Here is a 26,193-nt window from a genome sequence, read left to right as displayed (position 1 = left end):
CACATACCCCCCCACAATACAACATCATGTGGGGGAAACGCGAAATGCGTTTTTCCAGCGATAAAAAAAAAAAAAAAAAAAAATATATATATGGTGACAAGCGAGAAGGAGGCTCACCTGATAGTAAGTGACTATTATTGGTACTTTGTCGGCCTTTAACGATATTTACGCTCTTTTCTTAAAGGTTCCCAACTCATATTACTTCGGAAAAACCGTCAGCAAAAGCTGGTTCTACAGAGTGATTGTGAATGGCAGAAAATACCTTAAAATTCAGAGCGTTTCAACATCTCTTCACAAATTCAAAGGATGAGGTAGGTCGGAAAGGCCTTGGGGTGCTAGTATGTCCCATGGTGCACCCTGGAAAACCAGGTCAGCTTGAGCTTGCTCGTCGGCCATGGCTAAGATCGACGGGGCGGTGTACCACGTCTCTAGTTGAGCAGAGTGGACAATGTCTGTGGCATCGTTGACTAGAAGGAGGGAGGACTCGTTACTCGAGCCTCCGGATGTTTTACGCTAGTGGTCAGCGGCGGAGCCAGTCATCTTATTCGCCGCAGTACGTCAGCCGTTGACACAGTTATTCAGTTGCATTCTCTCCTTCGCTATGTCTAAACTGGCTACTGATGCTGGCACTAAACTGCTTCTGCCCATCTATTGGTCTCCGGCTGAGCGACCCCGATCGAAATCGTCCTGGCGGTAGCTAATCAGTTAATGCTTCTGTAAATACCGAAACAGCTGGTAGTTTATAATCGAGTCGCTAGTCAGGGAATAGAGAGTTAATAATATATTTAATGCATATTGGAAGTTTTCAGTATATATTAAGGGACCATTTTTATGTACAGATATAGTTTTAATGTCTGCCTTCTTTGAGTAATCACATCGAATAGATTTTACTGTCTTTTATTTAACGACATCTATAAGTTTATTTGGCTCAAGTATATATGTAATACTTTTTGTGCTGGTAATAATACTAGTTTAATTAATTTATTATTTTTGATATGAAACATGTTTTGGCGCAGTTTGGGGGTAAAAAAGACGAACGTGTCATGCCGACAAACGGCATGACGCTCTCTTAAGCTGGCAAACCCCTTCTACTCCGCCGCTCTCCTCCCCCTTATGTGTGCGTGGCACGTTTACTTTGCTGCTACATTTTAATATAAATATAAGAAAAATACATTGATTCTATTGAAGAAACCTAGAAAGTTTTTATTTATTTCATTTCATTTTTATTAAATTATAAATCACAAAATGTCATGTATTTTTTAATTAAGTTGGCTTATCAATGTCATTATCAATTAAATTTAGCAGTGAACAATAAAATTACAATACTTTGCAATTATTTAAATTAGGTATTGTATTATTGTGGAGGAACTTGGTAACGTGTTATGTAAGCAGATAATTATTGTTAATACCGAGTGGAATTTGATCTCGTTCCGAGCAAATATAAGCAGTTAAGTTATTACTATAAAACAATTTGTAATAATAATACGATACAAAATGTATCACTTTTATATACTTACTTCATACCATTACACATTTTACTGTCTAATATAAAATATATTAGACTTGTTTAAATTCAATCAAAATAAAAACATGGCAAATTTAATAAAAAAAATATACGTATATATTGTTTCACTTTCGTCGGGAAAGTTTTACTCGGAAGTTACATACACAAATATTCTACCTTGAATTTTTATCTATTTTATCAACCATGAAAATTATTACAATCAAAACGTAAATAGTTGAAACTGTAGGTCAAACGGTAAATAAATATTTTAATTAATAGTCATTTGTAATTAATGTTTACAAACATATGCTATCAGTATGGAACGAAACATTATTCATTGTGATAGCTGTCCAGTCACTGTATGCAATAATATATAACATATCAAAACATTTTCTATGGAAATCGGGGTCACGTTCAATGACTCCGCGCAGTCACCGAATATTTTCGACTCTTACGACACTACCGCAGCGTCAGCGGAACGATTACCTCATACCATCTACCTATTATTAGGTAGATACGCAAGCTTCCATTTACGCCCTAGTACTCACGGAACCGCGCGGCAAAACGAACGTACGTCGAAAATGAATAAATACATATTCGTCGTTTTCTTCGCTGTTCAAATAATCGCGGCACAGAGCTACAAGATACTCGGTGTATTCCCCTCCCTGGACCGCAACAATTATGTCACATACCGAGGTTTGTTCCGAGAGCTAGCGAACCGAAACCACGATGTGACTCTTATTAGCCACTTCCAATTGCCAGACGCGCCCGCTACTTATCGAGATATATTACTCAGTGACAAACAAGTGTACAAAGGACTGTCGTTCGAATCAGTTATAGTGAATGAAGTCTCGCGGGTACCGTTTGAAACATTAGTATACACTAAAGCCGGCAACGATGACTGCAAGACTCTAATGAATAATAATCAGGTGCTACACATGATAAGAACTCGACCTCGATTCGATGTGATAATCGTGGAATCTTATAATAGTGATTGTGGACTCGCATTGGCGGCAAATTTGAGCGTTCCGTATATTGCTTTCAACCCTCAGCCGCTACATCCGTGGCATTACAATAGATTGGGAATCAATTTTAACTCGGCATACGTGCAGCAATCCTTGTTACCATACGGAAAAAAGCCTTGGTTCTTCGATCGAGTTAAGAGTTTTGTGTTGTATCACATTACTAATTGGGTATATTACATAGGGTCGCAAGTGACGGATCACGTGTACCTGTATAAATATTTAGGAGATAATGTGCCCACGTTGGAAAGCATCGCTTCGAATGCCAGTTTGGTGTTTGTAAACACACACAAATCAGTTTTCGGAGGCCTTGTACGGCCTGATAATGTTGTGGACATTGGTGGAATACACATTAGACCGCCGAAAGTTATTCCGACGGTAAGTAGAACTACATAAAATATAATGTTTTAGAAGCTTTTCACGGTTCTAACTGATTTTGCAAAAAAAAAAATATTCTATACTTAATACTTAAATATATTAATGTTTTTACCTGGCATGTTATATGAGATAATCAAAATACTAATTTTATTTTAGAACGGCATCCGAAACTATAGAAGTAATTTATGTTTAAGTTACTTAAATCGCCATTGTATTAAAAAAAAACAACATATACTGTGTTATCTGTTAGCGCTCCCACAGTATGACATTGAAAAATAATTTAAAATTAGTGTGTATATAACTCATGTATTTAACATATATTGTAAACAAAAATATATGATCATTCTACTTCTGTCACTGGGCTTTTTACTCGTAAAGTCAATGACTATTTGGTTTAAAAAAAAACAAACATACAGTTGCTAAATTTAAAATACATTACCTTGCAAAAGTTTATTTTACAAATAGTGACCTCATAGATAATTTTACTTTTGGTATGTAATGATACCCTCAGCCATTGCTTTTATATTAAAAAACGACAAATTATTATGGAATTTGACAAAAAAATACGAGAGCATATTATTATAAAATTGTGCCATTTACCCGTTATGTCATCTTAACTTTTGTCTTATCTACAAGTGTGTATAATACTGTTATTGTTTCGGCTTCTGAAACATATAAACCGACTACTGTATTTACTGTTGGATTATAAATAATAAATAGATTTATATGCGTGTTAATTAAGAACGCCTCCTGAAATTCTTTTTGATACGAGATAATTCCAACATATAAAAAGAACCATGGTATAAATTTTCAGGAAATCGAACGATTCATTAACGAAGCAGAGCATGGGGTAATTTACGTAAACTTGGGATCGTCGGTCAAGGACTCCACGCTTCCGATGGAAAAACTAAACGAACTAGTATCAACGTTCAGAAAATTGCCACTTCGAGTCCTGTTCAAATGGGACGGAGCAAACCTGGAGAACCTGCCAAGAAACGTTATGACCATGAGATGGTTCCCGCAATACGATATCTTAAGTGAGCATTCAGTTGTAATTGTGTCATTATTTTTTATGATAATTTCTCCTATACTTATCATCCAACTATTAAGACGTTTAATTTCTGACTAACGTATGTAATAGAATATATTTATATGTATTGAGTTTTAAAGGAATTTTAGCAGCATATTTTTGAAAAGAAATGTTTATTTTTTTAACTAATGACATCATCATTATATAGCTTGTTGAGATGAGTGGGTCAAGTTGTATTCCCGCTTTTGCATAGTATGGCCATTAAATATTTTATTAGTGCAAACAAATTTTACTGTACATATTATTTTAAAGAAAAACCAAATAACTTTATAGTAGTCGGTAATTTTGATGGTAGCTAAATTTAGACGAAACCTTTAGCCAAATAAAACAATCAAATGTAATGGAAAAATTTATAGATTTAATTTATGTCTAAAATTTATTCCAATATTTTTTTCAGAGCACGAAAATGTAAAGGCATTTATATCTCACGCTGGAATACTCAGCACTATTGAAGCTTTGGATGCCGGCGTACCAGTCATAGCTATTCCTTTATTCGGCGACCAGTTCGGCAATGCTGCGACCCTGGTAGACGCTGGTGTTGCCACTATCGTGAATTACGAGAACTTGCGAAAAGATTTGCTGTTAGACGCTATTAATGATGTTTTGGATCCAAGGTCAGTACATTTTTATTTTGATACTTAGTTTCCGTAATTTATAATCGATATTTTTGACTTTTTGTATGCGACGAAACAAATTTCAATGTCGAATTTTAATAAAACGAGTTTTAACGCAATTCTTTTTACAATAAAACGTTATTATTGTAAAATTAATTTCACTTTTATGTCTAAGCGCTTTATTCTTCTTTCTTTAAAATAACTTCTCAGAATAATATCACACAGGATTTTTATATTTAAAGCTACTCTTATAATATATAAACATATACTATATATAAATGCGTAGAAAAATCTTTAAAATAGCTCAAACTAAGAATCTTAATTGCTAAAATCAAAGCGTAAAATTCTATATTTCCCACGAAATCAAGATCAACTGGATTATGACATCATCATTGGTTTCGGCTTTGATGACGTCTTTAACACAAATATAAGCCGACATTTTTTATAGCATTATTAAAAAAAATATTCATATTGTACTCGTTACTAGTCCATTATGGGATATTTACACTTTATCAGCGATACAAGCGATTAACTCACAGAATTCCTGATATAAACATTTCTGCGATATAACTGCATTACTTACAGTACCTACTTTTTTCTTAGACGTTTTTTCAAGCTTCTTGTTTAATTATCTTCTAAAGTAAAAGCCAATTTTTACGAACCATTTTTCAAATTAGCTAATTAAATTTACCGTTAATATTGCTCATTTCAAAAAAATAATTGTTATTGTTGTTTATTTAGAAAGGTTAACTAACGCCTAGTTTTGAGGAAATATTACGTGCTCTTTAATTTTTTTCTTAAAATATTTAGTTTGTTTGTGTTTTGTTCAACTTAAAATCGCCCAAACTCACCAGTAAATATGCCAGGCGATATAGAGTTTGTAAATTGACACAATATAAGGTGCAATATCCAAATATAATATTTATTTCTAAATTTGCCCATCTCAGTTTACTTTGTGAAAATAAGTGTAAAACAGCAAAGTATATTTTGGGAAATGGAAAATAAAGTCACTCCTTGTACTCACGTATCTTTCTGGCGACTTCATGAAAGTAATTTGTAGAATTTTATGTACTTTAATTCATAATTAAGAGTACGATAGATAGAGTACGAAGAGTACGAAAATCGATAGGTTATCCTATTAGTAGCTATATGTAAATATGCGGACTTTTTTTATAATGACACCTACCAAATATTCTTTATATCGTCGATATTCAATCTTCAAAGCTAAAATGTGATGTGCGTTGTGGCTGGTTACACTGGCTCACTGACCAGGGACCACTGACCAGAACACAGCACAAGTTTATGAAAAGTAGTGCCACTACTTTACATAAAAATAAGTTTTCTTTTTTATTTTATAATAAATTATATTATTAAACAATAATAAAAGTGTTTAATAAAAATCAAAGTGGAAACCTGAGATATTGAACTATTTTTATTATGGAACCTAGATAGGGTTGCAACTATAAAAAAGGTCACTCATTTTTATGAAGCTGCCAATCGACTATCACATAGCCTAAATCACATTTACTTATAATACGTAAAAGAAAAAATGTTTTAAATCAGAGTTTATGGAACTAGGTTATTTAACTAGAGCTCAATTTCGTCGAATAATATATTTGTATATTTAAACTGACATTTAAACTACTGATATTTAAACTTTATTTTGGAACAAATCTTTCGTCACGTTAGATTCGACTTAAGCTTGTGCATGAATTGGCTGAAAAATAACGATGATTGTTGAAAATTTCGAAAAAAATATCAACGGAAACCCTTCTCTTCCTGCGCTGTGTAAACCAATAGAGTTATTTGTATAACGATACAAATGTTTTATGTTCATTCTAGTACACAGGTAACATCGGTAACTAATTAGAAATATAAAAAAAAAATGCAATGCAAACAACATAATCGTAGAGGATAAGGGATTACTTAAAAGGATCTTAAAAGAGAAACAAAACTAACAATAAAATATAAATAAATAAAAAGTATTTGTTAACCTAGCATGGCCTAGAGTCCAGGCGCGCTTGTACTGAGTAATTCACTACGTAATTCGCTACATTGAAAAACCAGTAAAATGTGCAATACCAGATATGAACCAGAAAAGGTTCAAGTTCACTGTCTCGGATGAAGCGGCTTAAATCGCAGAGCTCTGATATTTTTGCCATTTTACAGTAAAAGAACCTAAATGTTGGATTTAAAAGACACTCATTTGACCTTTTTGCGAGATTTAACGGAGTTAGCTCAACGTTCAAAATCATAAGCATTTCTGCTTAACTCCTGGCAAATACTTGATGTATATAATTTAATTTATAATTCATTATTAGGTCAAAGGTAAAGAAACTGTAGGAAATTTCTGACTCAAGTATGTATGAATGTATGTGTGATATTAAGATAATGGATTGATAAAATAATCTGCAACATTCATTTACAATAGTTTTAGAAGTTATAGATTAAAATATGCAATATATATCAGCTCTATTTAAAGATATAAAATATAGTTAAGTTTTCTCGCGTTATATTTAAAAATTACCGCTCCCTCCAATCGATTCAATCAAAAGCGGTAGTGCGAAACGATGGGTCTTTTTGTTAATACGTCAAAAGACCTATCAATTTAATTGTTAATTAATTATTGGCGTATTAACAAATTGTTACTATAAACACTACGGGGAATTTGAATTCGCTTTTGTTGTTATAATGTTCTGCGATCTCAGCTAGGTAGATGATATTATAGAACATAGTAAAAGCTGTTCTTGTATAAAAATGTGCTATTCTGTTTTACCAAAATCATTATTTTATTTTCTATTAAGATAAAAAAATATTATTATATACCTTACAATGAAATATTCAGTTCAATTTATTATTCTTGAGTACTTCTATACTACATTCATATTGTGAATGATATGGGTGCTTTGATATTTAGATTGTTAATTAATAAAATAAAGATATAAAGATATCTTTGTCTGACAATAAAGAGGAACATTATATTGATAGTATCATGATATGGAAGACGTCAGACAAAGTAACTTTATTCATTTTAAATGTAATGATTAATAATGTCGTTTTTAAACGTCGAAACGTATGTACTTAAATTAAGCTAACATTATAACTGCAGTGATATAATGTGAATACTTTACCATATAAGTGAGTGTGATATAAGCACGAAAGTAGCGGGTTACGTGTTAAGAAACGAGTGGGCCCTTGCATAAATCTGTAGAAAGTAGAAAGCTTTGATATAACACTTCACGGATGCTTGTCACGGTCCGCGACCGTGCTGTTAACGCTGAGATGGAAAATGTGGAATAAAAAGGTGTTTTTCTATTTAAGGAAACGAATTATATAAGATTTATGTCAAATATTTATATTTGTGTAGATATTTAATGCATCTTACGGAAATTATTATAAATTATATTATTCCTGGGTATAATCTAAGTAGTACATCTACTTAGATTATACCACCAGAGCACGTTGCGGTAGTTGGTCATTATTTAAGTATATTTTCTACGTTATTAAATGTTGGTTGTTTTATACATGCAATAGAAAAACTGGTATCCATATTTCAACATATAATTAATTATAATTTTAATAAAACTATTATTAAAACGAAAGTAAACATAATAATATTAACAACATTACACTTTAAAAAGCAAAGACGAAAAGTCTTATTCAGGCCAGAAGTTATTTATTATATGTACCATCTATTGTAAATATCGCGAGATGAGTCTTCTTGAATAAACTTTATTTTAATTAAATTTAATAAAATAAAAATATTGTAGCAAAAAGCTAATCCATTCTAATTTTTTTATTTTTATTTTTTCAGGTGGCAACAGCGTGCTAAACTTGTTTCTCGAATGTGGCATGACCGTCCTATGACACCGCTAGAAAGCGCCATCTACTGGATAGAATACGTAGCTCGATACAATGGAACTCCAAACTTAGTAGCGGCATCTGCTGATGTCCCGTGGTACCAACAATTACAGCTAGATGTCTTGGCTTTCGTGGGACTCGTTATCTACATATTATTGTATGTTGTTTATAAAATTATAAGCTCGTGCTGCTGTTGCTGCTGTCCAAGCGAACCTTCAGTAGAAACAATGCCACCTGGAGAACGAAGAACGAAAAGAGTCAAATTTGAATGAAGTCAAACCTAATATTAAGTACTAATTTAAAAAAAGAATACGCATTTTTATGAGAAGAAAAGTTTTCTTAAGACTTGTATCAATGATGTTCTAGTAAACAGGTGTGTTATTAACGCGCAAAAAGTGAAGACTAGAAAACGTCCTAATTGGGACGTTTGCCTTTAGTTGTTTTACGTAGTAATACGATATAATACATCATAATTACGTAGTAATACGTTTTACGTAATTAAAACATCTAGTTATCCCTTTTACTTATTGTTTTTATCAAGCTATCCTTTTTACTTTTAATGAAATGTAAAAATAAACTAAAATCAACGGTCCTCGGTGCGGCACACTTTTTTCTGTTGTTTAGTATGGATATAACATATGTGTTTATTAGAATATCATTGACTTGTATACTATATTCCAATGACAACAGAAATGAAAATAAACAAAACTAACTCAACTTTATTATGCACTACAAAAATATATTGTTCAATGTATAAATGTACATAGTTTCTATTGTACATTTCACATGACTATATACTTCAATACAACTTAGTTATAACTTTAACGACTTAAAACGCATTTTACAAAACCATAACCACCATAGACTACGCAACATAGACTAGTTAAGATCTCAACCAATAATGTAATGTAAACTCAAGGTCAAATTTGTTTATTCAACTTTACTATAAATGGTTATATTATGGTATTATAGTGCGTCAAGTGTAAGTTGGCGTGTGGCAAAAACATGTACTAATTTTTTTTGTTTATTTATATATTATTTGTTTTATTTACCCTAATTAAGAAAACTTACCCAAAACCTATTAAAAAAGAGACGTAGAGAATTATTTTCTAGGGAGATATTGGTAAAATAAACAAATAAGTGGCAAGACAAAGGGTGTAGCAGGCGCTACCACAAGAACACCAACTTATACTTGACAGTCTGTATTGGGAATTGGTTATTATGATTGACTGTCACACAAGTCAATAGAAAACTAGAAATAAGCACAGATACTTAAGTTGCATGAAATTATTTGACTGGTTATGTTTTTAATTATAAAAAAAATTTATACAAGCTGTGTTTAATTTTCTAATTCTTTAAGCATTTTAATTAAATGAAATTAGATTTTATTAATACCCGTCTTTCTCTACTGTACTTTATTGTGCTATCGTGACTTTTAGCAATACTTTGCATTATTACACAATTAAATAAAAGGTTGACTGGCAGAGAATGCTTTCAGGCATTAAATCCCTCTTTTGGCCCATAAACATTGTGGTGATCAATAAAGTATTTAAATAAATAAATAAAAAGTATTTTTTTTTTTAATATATGAGTAAAGTAATACTGAGCAAAGCTATTATAATTTCCACTTTGTTTAACTAATAAAAAATTACAGCCGAACTTAAAACAAAATAAAAAAACTGGCGATTTGATCTGGTCAAGTGATTCAAACTGCAATAAGTATTAAGATTGCATAATACATACATAGCAATAAGATTTATAACTCATGTCTTGTTGAAATCAATAAGATAATATGTTATTAGTTGGTATAAAGGCTTAAAGAAAATGCAACCCTGTTGTTACTGTTAGCAATTGCTTTTAGCCACTCTTGTAATAGTTTGCTGTTACAAAACTTTTTTTATGGTATAGATTGGCGGACGAGCATATGAGCCACCTGATGGTAAGCGGTCACCATCACCCATAGACAACGACGCTGTAAGAAATATTAAGTATTCTTTACATCGTTAATATGACACCAACCTTGGGAACTAAGATGTTATGTCCCTTGTGCCTGTAGTTACACTGGCTCACTCACCCTTCAAACCAGAACGCAACAATACTGTTATTTGGCGGAAGAATAACTGATGAGTGGGTGATACCTACCCAGACGGGCTAGCACAAAGCCCTACCACCAAGTAAACATTTATGCGATGATATCGCCGAGCATAAGTGCTTAACGCTAAAGAAAGTTTTAAAGGTAGTTCCTTATTTAAAAATAATATTATAAGGAAACTTGCCGCAGGCATGGTAAAAAAATGCCACAAATGTATACATCAACCTGTATCGGGGCAGCGGTGATAATAATCTCAAAACTATCCTTTCGAAATACGAGAAGACTTAACAAAACAGAAGGACATTATAACGGATATTTTTTAACCATTAATAACAATAACTGACATTAATAATAATAAATGACACCTGTAATTTATATATACAGATAAGAATCATGTTTTTAAATTCTATGGTCCAATATTGACAGTATTACCATACATATTTTAAGTAAAAAAACGCACGGGCGAGTTTTCTGTTAACGATATTCCCCACAAAATAATTAATCAAATCGTCTGCGTTTAGACACAGAGAATCATTATAAATAATCAAAACGTTATTATCGACAAGTCATTATTATTATTAAATTTACTGAACTCGTTTAAATAGATAAGTAATTCCAACCGTCGAGAACAAAACCTTTGTAGGTTTTTCCTATAAACACTAAACATTGCAACTAACAATAATAAAATAAATAAGTGCACTTAATCATATAAATGTTTTGATAACTTAAACACGAAATTGTAGTAAAGTATAAATATATTATTCAAACATATTTAAATTTTCGTAAAGCAAATTCAGTTTTAATATTTTTATCATTTCAACTTGCAAAAGTTCAGTTAATACATAGTCTTGTGGCATTTTTTTAATATTTGAAACTCTTTTGTAGAAATTATCTGGAAAAAGACATATTGTGACGGTAATACGATTGTGTATAGTAATTATACATACATGATTTACTGCATTATGACGAACAAATTTTTCAAAGAATTTTATCAATATAATGGTGTAATTCTTTGAATGCAATTCTTTTAGTTATGTTCCGTGAACAAGTTACAATGTTAGTATTAATTTTCGTAGTTATCCAGATTCATCTTTAAAGGCTAAAGATGAAATTGACTACCTCAACGCAACACTAAACACAACAGGTACTGATCTACCGTTATATCATACCATCTCTGCTTTGATGTTATACGTTGTATGCTATAGTCTTCCTATTAAAGTGACCTTTTTTAACATTTGCAAAAATAAGTACAATAAGAAATCTATAACACCGACTGTATTACATGTAGATTCCAGTTAAAAAACAAATAAGTGTTTTCGCAAATTACTTATTTTTTACATTGATGCTCGAGAACTGTTTAAAAATACATAATCATTCAGTACGGTTAGTAACAGGTTTGGATAAATATAATTCTGTGATAGTATAACGATATTATCTATACTAAATACTGCCTTAATGACTTGACTATTAGTCAAGAACCTTTTAAATGTTTTATAGTTACATTAAATTATATTTATATTATATTTAATAAATAAATAAATAAAATTATATTTATATTACGTCTAATAGGAGAAATGAAAAAAAGGAATTCAAATAATGAGAAGCATCTACGAACAATTCCGGATCGATTGATCATACCAATAGGTTCAGAAGTTTTTACGCGATTGTCACACAAAGTTAAAAAACCTTTGATGTTTATAAAAATCAAATTGACTATTGTCTCCCGAAGTTGGTATATTAAAAGACTTCGATTTCCTCCTTTCTTGCACCTCTTAGTTAATAAATTGGTGCCTGTAATTTTTCTCGAGTTCTCTTTCAGTGGTGAGGTAGACGTGCAAATAATTTTTGTCCTCCAAGTGTTTTGAACTATTGATCAACATTATTCTGTGCAAAGTAACGAAGATTCTTGAACTTTTAATTAAACCTGTATATTCCTATTTTACCCTTGCAAAGCTAGGACGGGTAGCTATTAAGTAAATATAGACGTATCTCCAGGATTGGGCTGTATATGAAATAGGTGCAATTAAAATACAAATACGTATTTGATATTTCTATTTCAATTACATCCTTAAAATGTAATTTGTAAGCAGAGGTATTTTGTAATTAGTATTCCAAACACTTGAGGCTTCAAAATACATTTAAATACATTTATTCTTCATTTAGCGATCGTGAGTGTGATTGCGAGACGCGAGAGTGTAATGATGTTAATGCATACACTCTCCAGCTAGAAGATGTTTGACAGGCAATACATTCAAAAATCTAGTTTTTTGTGAAAGGGAACTCTGTACATTCGACACCCGTTCACATATACACGAGCAGGATCTGCGACAAACGGGATGTATGTGAAGGGGTGTCGATTTTATTCTAATACTTTTAGGAATTCTCAAATATAAACATGGCATTGTGAATGCATAAAAAGACATAACTCTTTCACATTTTCTTATTATGTATTTTGTAATTTGTATTTAAATTAAAAATATCCTAATTACAGTATTTTGTATTTTATGTTCAAATACGTCACTTAAATATATTTCGTATTTTAATTACATGCGATAAAGTATTTTGTAATTTGTATTTTAATTAAAGTAACTCATGTATTTTGCCCAGCCCTGCAAATATCAACTATTTTACAATTTAAGATTCGGATATACCGTAGCGTATTTCGAGTATATAAATGATATTATATATACGTGTCGTAAAAAGTGTGTATGTGTACTTCTAATATAATTGAGGCTGGCTCTAGAAATTAATATTGTTGTGTTGCGATTCGAAGAGCCAATTAAGATTCAAGCACAACGGACATTTAGTTCCTCAGAGTGGTCGAATAAAGAATGGTCAATATTTCTAACAGCAGCAATTTTAAGGCTGTGATGACCACTTACTCTCAAGTGACTTATTAACCATCCAAGTACCCATTATTACTTTTTTATTATATTATAAAAAAAAACTGCAGATTAGTTTTAAAATTCATATCAGTTATTGTAAAATTATTGACAGTCTAGTAAGCTACGTTTTTCCCGACATCTGGATTATATTCAGACGGAAATATCATTTGTAAGTATAATATACAATCAAAAGCGATTGACCATCAGCGATACCGCCACTGCTTATCTTTGCAATGAGATAGCAACATAATATTGTATTAGAAAAATATTTATCAGTCAAGTAATAACTCTCAGGTAGACATTACGACTTCGCGACAACATGAGAGTCGACCTTAGTTTATTAGTACACATAGTCTATATATGTACACAGTTTTATCAAGTGCATTCGTTAAATATACTGGGAGTGTTTCCATACCAAGGCAAAAGTCATTTTTTTGTATTTAAACCTTATCTTGAGGAATTGGCAAGAAGAGGACACAATGTGACAGTTATATCATGCTTTCCAAGAGAAAAGTCGATGAAGAATTATCATGACATTAGTCTGGCAGACAAGGTTCAAGTTTTAGAAGATGTGTTTCCGATAAAACGATCGTACTATACAATTTTTCAAATCAGTGTATTTCTTCTGTCGACTGGTACATCAAACTGCGAGTCATTACTAGCTGATGAAAATGTTCGAAATCTTGTTAAGTCCAAAGCCAAATTTGACCTTGTATTAATGGAACTATTTAATAGTGATTGTGGACTTGGTCTGGCTTATAAATTAGGTGCTCCTGTAGTAGGACTTTCGTCCCACCAATTGATGCCATGGCATTACAACAGATTTGGTGTTCCCTACAATCCGTCATTCGTACCATTCCTACTACTTGAAGGAGGAACTAAACCTACGCTTTATCAGAGAGTTGAAAGAACGATATTTGATGCGTATTTTAATACAGCATATAAATATTTCGGTCAAAGAGTAGACCAGAACACGCTAGCGCAATATTTTGATGATATTCCTCCACTGGAAGAATTGGCTCGTAACATGAAATTCCTACTCTTATACACTAACTTCCTTCTGACAGGCTCGAATTTGTTACCTTCTAATGTGATCGAGGTTGGAGGATATCACGTGGCGAAACCTAAACCCTTACCTAGTGTAAGTATAAAAAACAAATATATACCGGACATATTTAGATAACTACAATAATGCATTTTGCTAATATTAAGGTCAAAGTAATACAGCACGTCTTGCAAATTACAAAAGTAATAACTTTATTTTCAAATAATCGGCTGACAGAATTCCTATTTTGTTTGATTTCTTTCATAACATTTTTAAACTTTGCTTCAAGGCCAAACCATCTTTACTGATTTAAAAATGGATCAATTTTACAAATTTATAGTACAAGTCTTATTATAAATTAATAAATAATAGAACGCGTTCTAACCGGGATATAAATTATATCATATAAAATTGAGTCGGGATGGCCCAGTGGTTAGAACGCGTACATCTTAGATGATTGCGGATTCAAACCCAGGCAATCACCGCTGTTTCATGTGCTTAATTTGTCTTTATAATTCATCTCGTTCTCAGTGGTGAAGGAAAACATCGTGAGGAAACCTGCATGTGACAAATTTCACGGAAATTCTGCCACATGTGCATTCCTCCAGCCCGCATTGGGACAGCGTGGTGGAATATGTTCCAAACCTTCTCCTCAAAAGGAGAGGAGGCCTTTAGCCCAGCAGTGGGAATTTACAGGCTGTTGTTGTGGTATAGTTCCAAGTATTGTTATTAGATGAAAATAGACGTAATATTTGCTAGGTAACAATATCACATCTAACTAAATAATTGAAACATTATTAAAGGTGCAAAATAAAAGGTTACTATGTGGTAATTAATTACGATATCCTTATCAACATTTGATCATCTACCTTGAGGAAAAGCAGACTACAATATATAATTATTTATAATAAGTCTTAGATTACATCAAAACTTGCGTTAATTTTATTGCTTATTCGTACAAGCGGCATTAAGAGATTGATAAACAATTCTCTATCATATTTATATTCTTGTTGAATATTCCTGGATATGTATTGTTTGAACTTTACTGGATATGTATAATATAAATTTAACATTTAACAGGAACTAAGAAAATTCATTGAAGAATCCGAACATGGGGTTATTTACATCAGTTTTGGATCAGTGTTGAAAGCCACTACAACACCAATAGATAAAATTGAAGCGATAACTGCCGCCTTATCTGAACTCCCTCAAAGAGTTATTTGGAAATGGGAAGGGGAAACTCTTCCTGGAAATCCCAAAAATGTATTCTTATCCAAATGGTTGCCGCAAAATGATATTCTTGGTAAAATATTTTAATTTATTTAAACAGCAACGTATTAAGATATGTCGTAGAACAAATATAATGTAAGAAAGTGCAGATGAGATAGTTTGCATAATGATAGTAGTGTATGTAATATCTAAAATAAATGTGCACTGCACTAAATATTTTTATCGCTATAATTCTATGTCACCTTCAGTATTATATATTCATCAACAATACCAGTAGTTACATTGTTTACTATCAATAATTTTAAAAATTATTATTATTGCCTAATCCAAACACCTCATAAGAACATTAATTACATTGAAAATCAATTATTTTTCAAGTATTGTAGTTAGTATATTTAATATAGGAATTCTACTCGCACTGTTGAACTGAGAAAAACTATTGCTCAAAAAATGTCTCGAAAAACACTAACGAAACAATAATATAGAATTTCTCATAAAGTCGAATGCCATTTATATATCATTCAAATATATATTTTTTTTAATCTTCAGCAAATGGAACAAAATTTATATTTTTACATCTTGTAAAATAAAATCGTATATTGTCTTGTTTTGTTTACTACAGCAGTTTCATTAGTTGAGGGCAAGAATACTGAACATTACGAGTACTTATGCTATTTTACCAGACTTTGCACACTATATTTTGATAATAAGTAAAAATATCCTTTCACTGATTAATAGTTTGTATTTATTTTTACAGCGCATCCAAAAGTTTTGGCTTTCTATTCCCACTGTGGCTTATTAGGAACAACAGAAGCCATATACCATGGTGTTCCAATGGTAGCAATGCCTATATTTGGTGATCAACCATCAAACGCAGCTGCTGTTGAAGAAAGCGGTCTAGGAGTTCAGATACAATTGAATGAACTATCAAAAGCAAAACTCTTAGAGAAACTTAGGACTGTGTTAGACCCTAAGTAAGTAAATGGCAACTTTTTTTTCTCTATGTTATTTTCATAAACATTTTGTTATCCTAACTGTAAAACTATCAAAAGAGATATACTTAATCCATGGTCTTGTTTTCTTCAGTTTTATTGTCAATACTTGTAAAATAATATTCCCACAAAGCTCCTGCAATGCTTTATGCCTTCAGTTTTGGGTAGTTCTCACTTGATATATCTATATTATTTTTAATCAGATTCAATCAACGAGTCAAGAAGTTGTCAGAAGCCTGGCATGATCGACCGATTTCAGCCATGGATAGCGCGGTATATTGGGCGGAATTCGCAGCTCAACACCACAACTTTACTTTTAGGACAGCAGCCGCAGATGTTCCATTATATCAATACCTATGCTTAGATATATTATCTGTTTTAATTGTCTTATTTTTAATATTCATCGGCATTTTAAAGACTTTACTAAAATGCATATTTACTAGCAAATCTAGTTTACAAAGATCTAATAAATCTAAAAAACAGTAATATTCTGGATTACTTGAAAATTAGGCAGTAATTAGTTAGAAAATTCTTGTGCAAATAAACTTTATTTTTTATTAATAAATTATTTAATTCACAGTAGGCCAAATTTTACTAAGTATTTTTTTTTATTTAGAATTAAGCCTAATGTATTTATAGCTGCAATAAATAGTATTTGTCAGCCATGCATTAAAAATGTTTTAGATAGTTAATATATTTATAACAAATCCAAGAATTTTGATATGATAAAGAACCTCATATTCGCGTTAATTTAATCAAATATATAAAATCTAAGAACGGTAAGATTCAAACGATTAATTAAAAAAGTAGAGAATATTTTTGAAGTTTTTACGTTTGAACCTATACGAAATAAAATATAAACCAATATTTCCTTATATTTAATGCTGATAGACATACACATTCATTGATAACAATTGTAACATATTTTTATCATCTAAGGACATTCTTAATCTAAATCTATTTCAGTTTTGATTATTTTTGATAATCCACCAATTATTTCAACAGTGCATAACGACATCAATCACGACAAAAGCAATTATTATGTGCAAATTAATATAACATTTAAAAAATGATTGTGAATTTTTTAAAGTTTAAATTCATTGTGTTTATAGCATTAAGCAGTTTTACTGAAGTGCAAACGTTAAATATATTAGGTGTTTTTCCATTACCAGCAAAAAGTCATTTCTTCGTATTTGCTCCGTATTTAAAGGAACTGGCAAATCGTGGTCATAATGTGACGGTCATATCGTTTTACCCTCAAAAGGATCCTATACCAAACTACCATGACATAGACTTAAGCGAAAATTCACAAGCTCTTCAAGTAAGTCACCCAGTCACGAAATCCCTGTTGGTAGTTTTCCTTTCTTTAACTATACTCCAGGCTTTTGGTGGACCTTTCACATGTAGAATACTATTTGAAGATGAAAATGTTCAAAAACTATGGGCAACACAAACGAAGTTTGATTTGGTTGTTGTGGAACAATTTAATAGTGATTGTGGATTGGCATTAGCACATATTTTGGGAGCACCTGTTATAGGAATAACGTCTCATACGTTAATGCCCTGGCATTACAGCAGATTCGGAGTTCCGTACAATCCATCTTATGTAACATTTGATTTCATTGAAGGTGGAACGCATCCAACCTTTCTTCAAAGAATTTTAAGGACAATAATATACAATCACGTCAATTTTGTGTTTTATCATATAACTCATCGATTAGAGCAGAATATTATTGGAGAATTTTTTGATGATGTACCCCCACTAAAAGAATTGGCTAAAGATATAAAGTTAGTACTCGTATATCAGAACTTTATGCTATCCGGTTCAACTTTATTGCCGTCTAATATTATTGAAGTAGGTGGTTACCATGTAGCAAAAGCGAAACCTTTGCCTGATGTAAGTATTGATATTTAATCATATATATTTTTCACACTTAGGCGTTTATAGTTGCAGCTTAAAGAAAATTCTAGTTAAACATGTCCGTTGAAATAAATATAGAGATTATAAAAAACTCAGTTTACACTATATAATACATTAAAAATTTAACCCATATTTTGTTGTAATGAAAAAATATATTTTTAATTTTTAGGAGTTACAAAAGTTTATCGAAGACTCCGAACATGGTGTAATATACATCAGTTTCGGAACCTTATTGAAAGCATCCACATTGCCACCTGATACGTTACAAGAAATAATAAATGCCTTAGGGGAATTACCTCAGCGAGTTATTTGGAAATGGAACAAAAAGTCCCTTCCTGGCAACCCTAAAAACATTTACTTAGCTAAATGGTTGCCACAAAACGACATATTAGGTATTAATAACAAACACAACTTAACTATATTGTACAAGCAATTAGAACAAGCTTCCAACCTTTAAAATAACACAAAAACCAACAACACTAACTTTTAAAAGTTTCAAATCTGTTCAATGAATACAAATAATAATACAAAAAGGAAAAGACATGGTTATATAGTCAGATACTAAGTACTCGATGATTAAGATTATTATTCATAAGTATTTTTTAAATATAATATTTTAATTACAGCTCATCCAAAAGTCTTGGCGTTTTACTCCCATTGTGGTTTATTAGGCACCACAGAAGCGATTTATCATGGTGTACCAATAGTCGGTATGCCAATTTATGGAGATCAACCAACAAATGCCGCTGCTATAGAGGACAGCGGTCTTGGTGTACAATTACATTATGAGCTTCTTACTAAAGATTATCTTCTAGATAAATTTAAAATTGTCCTTGATCCTAAGTACGTATAGTAACAAAAATATATGTCACGTGCACTAATCAATTCAATCAATTTTAATTACTTTCATGATATCAATGTATTATTCATTATTACTTTATCTACTTGTATATGGTCTTGTTAGTCTAGTTTAAGTCTAATATTTTCCAGAGTTAGAACTCGATAGTCAGGCCATTAAAAAGCTATGGGGTTTTTCTGTTGAGAAAATTGGCAATGTTTATGTTAACGTCTCTCAGACAGCAAGTACTGCTGTTGTCCATGAGCCAAAATTATTTTCACTTGTATCGGAATTTCCACCCCATACATGCCATCATGTGAAGGAATAGAGGATAAACCAGTGTTGCACTTTATATACACAAGAATATGAGACGCGCATTACCTAATCTTTCACGTGGACGTCACACCATCTTACAAAGAATATAATAAGAACAAGACATATATAAATTCTTGACTCATTGGGGCTGTTGACATTATTAAAGTGTAAATCGCTTTCCACACATACAAAAAGAATTGTGTCTGATATGGAAATTTATATTTTTCAGATTCCGGGAAAGAGTCAAATTATTGTCTAAAGCTTGGCACGATCGTCCAGTAAAAGCAATGGATACTGCAATTTTCTGGACGGAGTTTGCAGCTCGCCATCAGAATTTCACCTTCAGATCCCCGGCAGCCGACGTTCCTCTTTATCAGTACTTCTGTTTAGACATATTCGCGATTTTGTTCATATTTTTCGCCGTAACTATTGCGATTCTCAAATATTCAATAACAATAGTAGTAAAAATTGTATTAAGATCAAAAGATTTATCTAGTAACGGTGCAAAAAAATTAAAGGTCAATTAAATGAGTAAATACTAATTAATTTATAATTTTTATTTTTATTATTTTAAGCTAAATCAGAAATCAATTCAAGGAATTGTATTCTCTTTAATTCTAAATATAGCTTATTTTGCAATTTGGTTTATAAAAAAATATTGTTTATAATAAATCGTAAACACATATGTAAAATAAATTATGGCTAAGTTTCGTCTACTAAGTCTCTACTTTCCAGTTGCTGGTTTATCGAAATCTATGTCAAAATTTTGCGGCAATGGCTTTCGTCATCTACGTTAAATTAATTTAATTTTGTGATCTATGCCACCTTTGTTACATTTAATATTTAAACAAAACGCATGACATTTATCTTCCTATGCAGTTAAAACTTTGTTTTTAATGTCAATAATTCGAGCTCAATGGAGAGAGCTGGAGGAGGCCTATGCCAAAAGGCACGCCGAACTTCGTGACATATTATAAATAAATATTTTATTGTTTTGTATTTGTACTGTGGTTCGGAATAAAAGGGCTTTATTATTTATTATAATTAGAAAATAAATATTAAAGCATTAACCATCTAAACAAAAATTAACATTAATATTTATATTTCTCTAGATTAAAAAAAATCATTGAATTAATTTCTTTTAGGAGTAACATTAACAGTACACTAATTACAACTGGGCTGTACAAATAAATTCATTTATTTTTTGTATGAACATAGAGCGCGTATCATAGCAGATGTCTAAATCCTTAATTTGCTTACAAATACTAATATATAATAAAGATAACCTCGGAATAATAGAATTTTTACCAAATTGCGTTCTATATGGTCGTATATAGAAGAAATTACTAAGACTACGAGAATTATTGCGTGGTGAGCGCAGTATCTAAGCGAGAATTTATTTTCGAACACACACATAGGTATTTTACAATAATACATTTGCATTTTTCGGTGTATCGTACGCATTCCCTGAAATACTTAGTTGCTTTTTGTCGATGCAACGAATAAATTATATTTTCATTGCGCATTCACAACGTAGGATTTATAAAAATACATTTAAATACGAGCAATGTAATTAGCTATGAGGTTGTCACTCGCAAAATCAATTTTAAATTGTTTGTTAGCAAAGGGTGCGGTCCGAGTGCAATAAGATGCCTTATATACCTAATGATTTTTAGATTTTCAACTGCTTTTGTTGCTTCTAAATAAATAATTATTATTTTGAGAATATTTTAGACACATTAAATAATCGCTTACTAATATTTAATAAATAAAAATAACGGAAGCATATATTAATTATATTGTTTTTTTTTTTTCATTTCACTAAAATCTATTAAATAAACACAAAAAATATTACAATTTGACAATTATTAAGATAACAGCGATATGAAAAAAATATCTATAACATTTTTTTTTATATAAATTACAATCAGAAGCAGAAAAAACTAATAATACATTTACAAAAAAATAAAACAAATTTTTTGGTGTTATGGGGGATAAAAAATCTTTGTCTTGGTTAAACAAGTCAATAACACAAGAAAATGTTTTTTATGAAATAATTCAATTAAAATTATTTTATATTAGGTATATAAAAATAAAGGGGTTGGGCCGTTGACGGGATCTGCTCATAAAAAGTACTAAGCATCAATACACAGAGGAATGTATATCAACATTTTTGCTTAGCACTATGTACTAACTAATGTATTAATAAAGCAGTTAAATATTTAAGAATTAAGCAGACTAACGTCATCAACATCATGAGCAATGGTATGAGTTACCGTTCGTTTTAAATTTGGAATTTAGAAAAAAAAATTAGGCAACTGTGAGGCAGCAAATCCTCCACAAAACAGCAGCTCCAAAGCAGTAAAACTCTCCAGTTAAGTCAACCGAGAAATATAATAATACTTTGGAATATAATTTTAAAAATATATGACGATAGAGTGACTTTGATTAAATGATAGAGCCGTGTAGTTTTTTATGTATGATCTGTTAGACGAGCATGTATGAGTTACTACTGTGATCACAGGTATTCCGTTAATGTCTACTGCGACGTCTAGTAACACTAAATCAAATTCCTATGCAGCTTCTTCCATTCCATGTATAACATTAATCGTACAGGTTTTTAGATTTACAGGGTATTGCAAGATAAGCAGAAACCTGTTTTAATCCAGCATAACCAGTACCTTTCGACATAAAACCAGACACAGCAGTCTCATTTATATTCAGGTTTCCACAATTTTCATCCTCACAATTTTGCATTTCTAATTCGACATTACAAATTTTGCACATTAATATTTAAGATTTTACAGAGGTAAATTCAGAATGCAAATCCTTTTTTTTCTTTTAAAAGTTGAAGATGCTTGAAATCATGTATCCAAATGCCGAATTGCGATTTGTGATTTTCTGTAATTGCTCGTCAAAGTGTACCTAAAAGGGCGCAAATTCATCTCAGTGCCCCAAGTCATCCACATCTGCATGTGGTGCACCCTGATCTACGAGGCGACCCTGGCGACCGATTGATGGTAGGATGAACATCTAAAACAGCGTAAATAAGTGATACAGACATAGTCACCTATGCGTGAACGCCCTGCGATTTCCAGCCCGAAAGCCAAGCTTGGCGAGTATAGCATTTACTCCAAAAGAAGGACCAAAATGTCCACGGCTCCACTATTCTACTATTCTTGATTACGGCGGTGGCCACAGTAACAGTAGGGCAGGCTCTGCCAAGAAACTCCGTGTTACGAACGGCCCCACAAACAAACTAACCCTACAACAACAACAGCCTGTAAATTCCCACTGCAGGGCTAAAGGCCTCCTCTCCCTTTGAGGAGAAGGTTTGGAACATATTCCACCACGCTGTTCTTCGGTTTCCTCACGATGTTAACCTTCACCGCAGAGCACGGGATAAATTATAAAGACAAATTAAGCTCATGAATCAGCGGTGCTTGCTGGGTTTGAACCCGCAATCATCGATTAAGATGCACGCCTTCTAATCACTGGGCCATCTCGACTCAACTAAACTTAGGTTTAGTTTTATCGTATTAACAAACGATTAGGTTTGATGAACATCTGGTGCAACTGGAAGAGGAACTGAAATATATAAGATAATACCTTTGAGGTATCTGCGAAGTCCGAAGAGAGGGAGAGGACAAAATCACTTAGATTCGGGTCCTCTTATGAACTTCAGGGAGGGAAACCAACAATCTCAAGGCGGGACCGGGTTTTTGGTGCATAAGGACCTCATTAATAACTTCAATACAAATGGGATATTTACCATATTTTTTATGTTTCTTAGATGCAGCTCCATATTTGGACATTATCTACGAATGTCTTGTGCATGAGTCTCATGATAAAAATAGCCATTTTAATTTTAAATCTCATTAATAACGTTGTCGAAATCTCCAGTGAGTTGACAGGGGTTGCGTACTTCTTCAAAGTTGTACAGGTTACGCACCCAACAAGACACCTTCAGATGATGAAGAGGAAAATATGTACCAAGGCATATCAGGCAAAGCCCCGATGCAATGACCAAAAATTAGATAGATTTCATCATAAAGGACAAGCGACGGATACTGGGAGATGTCTCTTTGGTTACCGGGTTTAATACCGGAAGTGATCACCAACTCGTACGAGGCACTCTGGATATTCGTTTCAAGCTCGAACGTACCTATTTGATGAAGTCTACGTTTAGACCTAACATGCTTCAGGCCGGAGATAGCAACCGATTCGCTGCCTTGGAAGCCACAAACGACGTTGACCAGAAACTTGCACAAGTGGTAGGAATTCTGCGAGATGAAGGCAAGAAATTCCTCCAGCAGAGACTCTGCAGCTCATGCAGGAGCGACGAGGTAACCATCTACTTCATCAGATAGGGCTCAGACAAACTACAAAATCACGAGACTTGTGCAACATGATCTCCACAACTCGAATATCCATTCCAGCGAACGGCCGATCGAGCTACGCAATGCATCTTACAAATTTTTCGATATTTATGACCAAAAATAAAAATTAAAACAAAAATTTTTGCTGAGTTTTTGACTTTTTTGATCGACATTTTCATAACGATGACGACGAAGATGACGATAACGACGAACGCGAAAATGATTAAGATATCTTTGTAGAGCACAAAAAAAGGTACAAAAAAGGTTCTCGTAAAAATTTTCGAATCTCATCGGATTGCCGAGTTATTGCCGGGAACAAATTTTACCATTTTTTCAAGATGGCAGCCTTAGCGCCCCGGAATTCATGGCCTTTCATTGTCATTTATCTGCCTTTTTTTTCGACGAAATGACTGCACTAATAAGCAATGATAAGTAAAACATTAACCGATTAGCAATCATACTTGTTCAGATCATCTGATTCCTTGAAAAGTAAAAATTACCAATTGCGTCCCACGACACTCGGGCCCCACCCTTATGTGCGCTTGTCTATGTGTGCGTAGACGTTTCGCGTAATTATAATGTTCGGCTCGAAATAAAATTGACGTGCTCTCACCTTGAGCTCTGGGGAGGGACTGAAGATTTATTGACAGCGATGTCGAATAAAAAATCAAAACCGTCAAATGATTTTCTCCATACTAAAATGTATGGACGACGAATGCAAAAAAGTAACCAATATTTAAATAAAAAATACTAAAATATTGTGTAATATAATAAAAATTGAATGTGGTACACTTATTATTTGCACTTTTGAGACCCTTTTTAAGCAAAAATACATTAATAAACTAGCAGCTAAATAGCTCAGTAAAGCTAAATAAAAAAGGTCGATTTCAGTGTTTGGAGTCATGTTGGCGATGAATATGCTGGGTTATTGATGTATATTTTAGATATATCATGATGTGAAACTTGAGACATATCTATTAAGATACTGCATGTAATTTTTTATCCATATTCGATGCTCCAGTTTTCAGATATTTAAAAACTAGTAAGTGCTATTTTAGCGTTCCGTAAGGACGGCCCCCTTAAGTAAAATCTTGATAAGAGTTCTGGACAGTCTATATCATTATTGAATAAATTAAATAAAAATTTCATTGCTAAGAGTTTTCGTCTGTTTTCCAGGCTATGGATTTTGAAATATTTGTATCTTTCATTATAAGTATTAAAATTTATTCTAAACCTATATGACAATTGACGAAGAAACTTTTTTTGTACTTTTTCTATTCTGTTTATTTGAAATTTTGTAAATGGGGACCAGATGGAACAACAATAGTCTAATCTACTACGAACGAAACAATTAAATAGCGTTAATGCACTTGTAGAACGTTTGAAATCTTTGGAGCATCTCAGAACAAAGCCGAGAGATCTGTTCGCTAAATCAAGAGTTTTGTCTATATGCTCCTTAAAAATTAATTTTGAGTCCAATATAATCCCTAAGTCACGAATTTCTTTAACTTCATACAGTTCCTCACCATATAGATATATAATATTTTGTAGGTATAATGTTCTTTTTACGGGTAAACTTTATATGATGACATTTGTTGATATTCAAGACCATTTTATTTTTATCACACCAATCAACTAGTTTATGTAGATCTTCTTGTAGTAACACTACTTCTGAGTCATTGGTAATTGTTTTACTTAGTTTTAAATCATCAGCAAATAAACTAAATAAATTAAAGGGAACTATGAGAGACCGGCCGTCCCACTCTTCCAGGTTTAAATTACATATAAGATATACAAGATATTGCTAATTAAATAACATCAATAAATAACAACCTTATTTGAAATCGCAAAAATAATATTATCGCATATTCAAAGTTTACAATGAATATCTGCTATATCTCAATATCTATAACTCATATAGTAGATAAACACAGAACAAAATACAATGGAACTAGCGACTTATCTAACTCAGTAATAAAGTTTACTTAAACATACTTTTGCAGATGCGATTCTAAACTAAAAAAGAA

General features: G+C 32.1%; 3 protein-coding genes across 3 annotated transcripts; all 3 read left to right on the top strand.

The window, feature by feature from the left end:
* The first annotated feature begins 1,884 nt into the window (after nucleotides 1-1,884).
* LOC124535499 (UDP-glycosyltransferase UGT5-like) lies at nucleotides 1,885-9,219 on the top strand. The gene is made up of 4 exons (XM_047111704.1): nucleotides 1,885-2,904; nucleotides 3,719-3,941; nucleotides 4,392-4,608; nucleotides 8,423-9,219. The coding sequence occupies exons 1-4, from the start codon at nucleotides 1,900-1,902 to the stop codon at nucleotides 8,739-8,741; spliced, it is 1,764 nt and encodes a 587-aa protein (XP_046967660.1). The 5' UTR covers nucleotides 1,885-1,899; the 3' UTR covers nucleotides 8,742-9,219.
* A 4,486-nt stretch (nucleotides 9,220-13,705) lies between these two features.
* On the top strand, nucleotides 13,706-17,531 carry LOC124535502 (UDP-glucosyltransferase 2-like). Its single transcript, XM_047111707.1, has 4 exons — nucleotides 13,706-14,587; nucleotides 15,572-15,794; nucleotides 16,479-16,695; nucleotides 16,917-17,531. The coding sequence occupies exons 1-4, from the start codon at nucleotides 13,766-13,768 to the stop codon at nucleotides 17,197-17,199; spliced, it is 1,545 nt and encodes a 514-aa protein (XP_046967663.1). The 5' UTR covers nucleotides 13,706-13,765; the 3' UTR covers nucleotides 17,200-17,531.
* A 33-nt stretch (nucleotides 17,532-17,564) lies between these two features.
* On the top strand, nucleotides 17,565-20,333 carry LOC124535500 (UDP-glycosyltransferase UGT5-like). The gene is made up of 4 exons (XM_047111705.1): nucleotides 17,565-18,610; nucleotides 18,804-19,026; nucleotides 19,261-19,477; nucleotides 20,017-20,333. Exons 1-4 carry the CDS (start codon nucleotides 17,783-17,785, stop codon nucleotides 20,312-20,314), a joined length of 1,566 nt encoding a protein of 521 aa, XP_046967661.1. The 5' UTR covers nucleotides 17,565-17,782; the 3' UTR covers nucleotides 20,315-20,333.
* The last annotated feature ends 5,860 nt before the right edge of the window (nucleotides 20,334-26,193 follow it).

This window comes from Vanessa cardui, chromosome 15 (assembly GCF_905220365.1).
Source record: "Vanessa cardui chromosome 15, ilVanCard2.1, whole genome shotgun sequence".
In the NCBI taxonomy this organism is placed as follows: Eukaryota; Metazoa; Arthropoda; class Insecta; order Lepidoptera; family Nymphalidae; genus Vanessa; species Vanessa cardui.
This window is presented reverse-complemented; position numbering and strand designations above follow the sequence as displayed.

Coding starts and splice junctions, on each gene's coding strand:
- LOC124535499 (XM_047111704.1), top strand. CDS start 1,900: ATGGAAATCGGGGTCACGTTCAATGACTCCGCGCAGTCACCGAATATT. Junction 2,905..3,718: donor CGCCGAAAGTTATTCCGACG/GTAAGTAGAACT, acceptor ATAAATTTTCAG/GAAATCGAACGATTCATTAA. Junction 4,609..8,422: donor AATGATGTTTTGGATCCAAG/GTCAGTACATTT, acceptor TTATTTTTTCAG/GTGGCAACAGCGTGCTAAAC.
- LOC124535502 (XM_047111707.1), top strand. CDS start 13,766: ATGAGAGTCGACCTTAGTTTATTAGTACACATAGTCTATATATGTACA. Junction 14,588..15,571: donor AACCTAAACCCTTACCTAGT/GTAAGTATAAAA, acceptor AACATTTAACAG/GAACTAAGAAAATTCATTGA. Junction 16,696..16,916: donor AGGACTGTGTTAGACCCTAA/GTAAGTAAATGG, acceptor ATTTTTAATCAG/ATTCAATCAACGAGTCAAGA.
- LOC124535500 (XM_047111705.1), top strand. CDS start 17,783: ATGATTGTGAATTTTTTAAAGTTTAAATTCATTGTGTTTATAGCATTA. Junction 19,027..19,260: donor GCCACAAAACGACATATTAG/GTATTAATAACA, acceptor TTTTAATTACAG/CTCATCCAAAAGTCTTGGCG. Junction 19,478..20,016: donor AAAATTGTCCTTGATCCTAA/GTACGTATAGTA, acceptor TATATTTTTCAG/ATTCCGGGAAAGAGTCAAAT.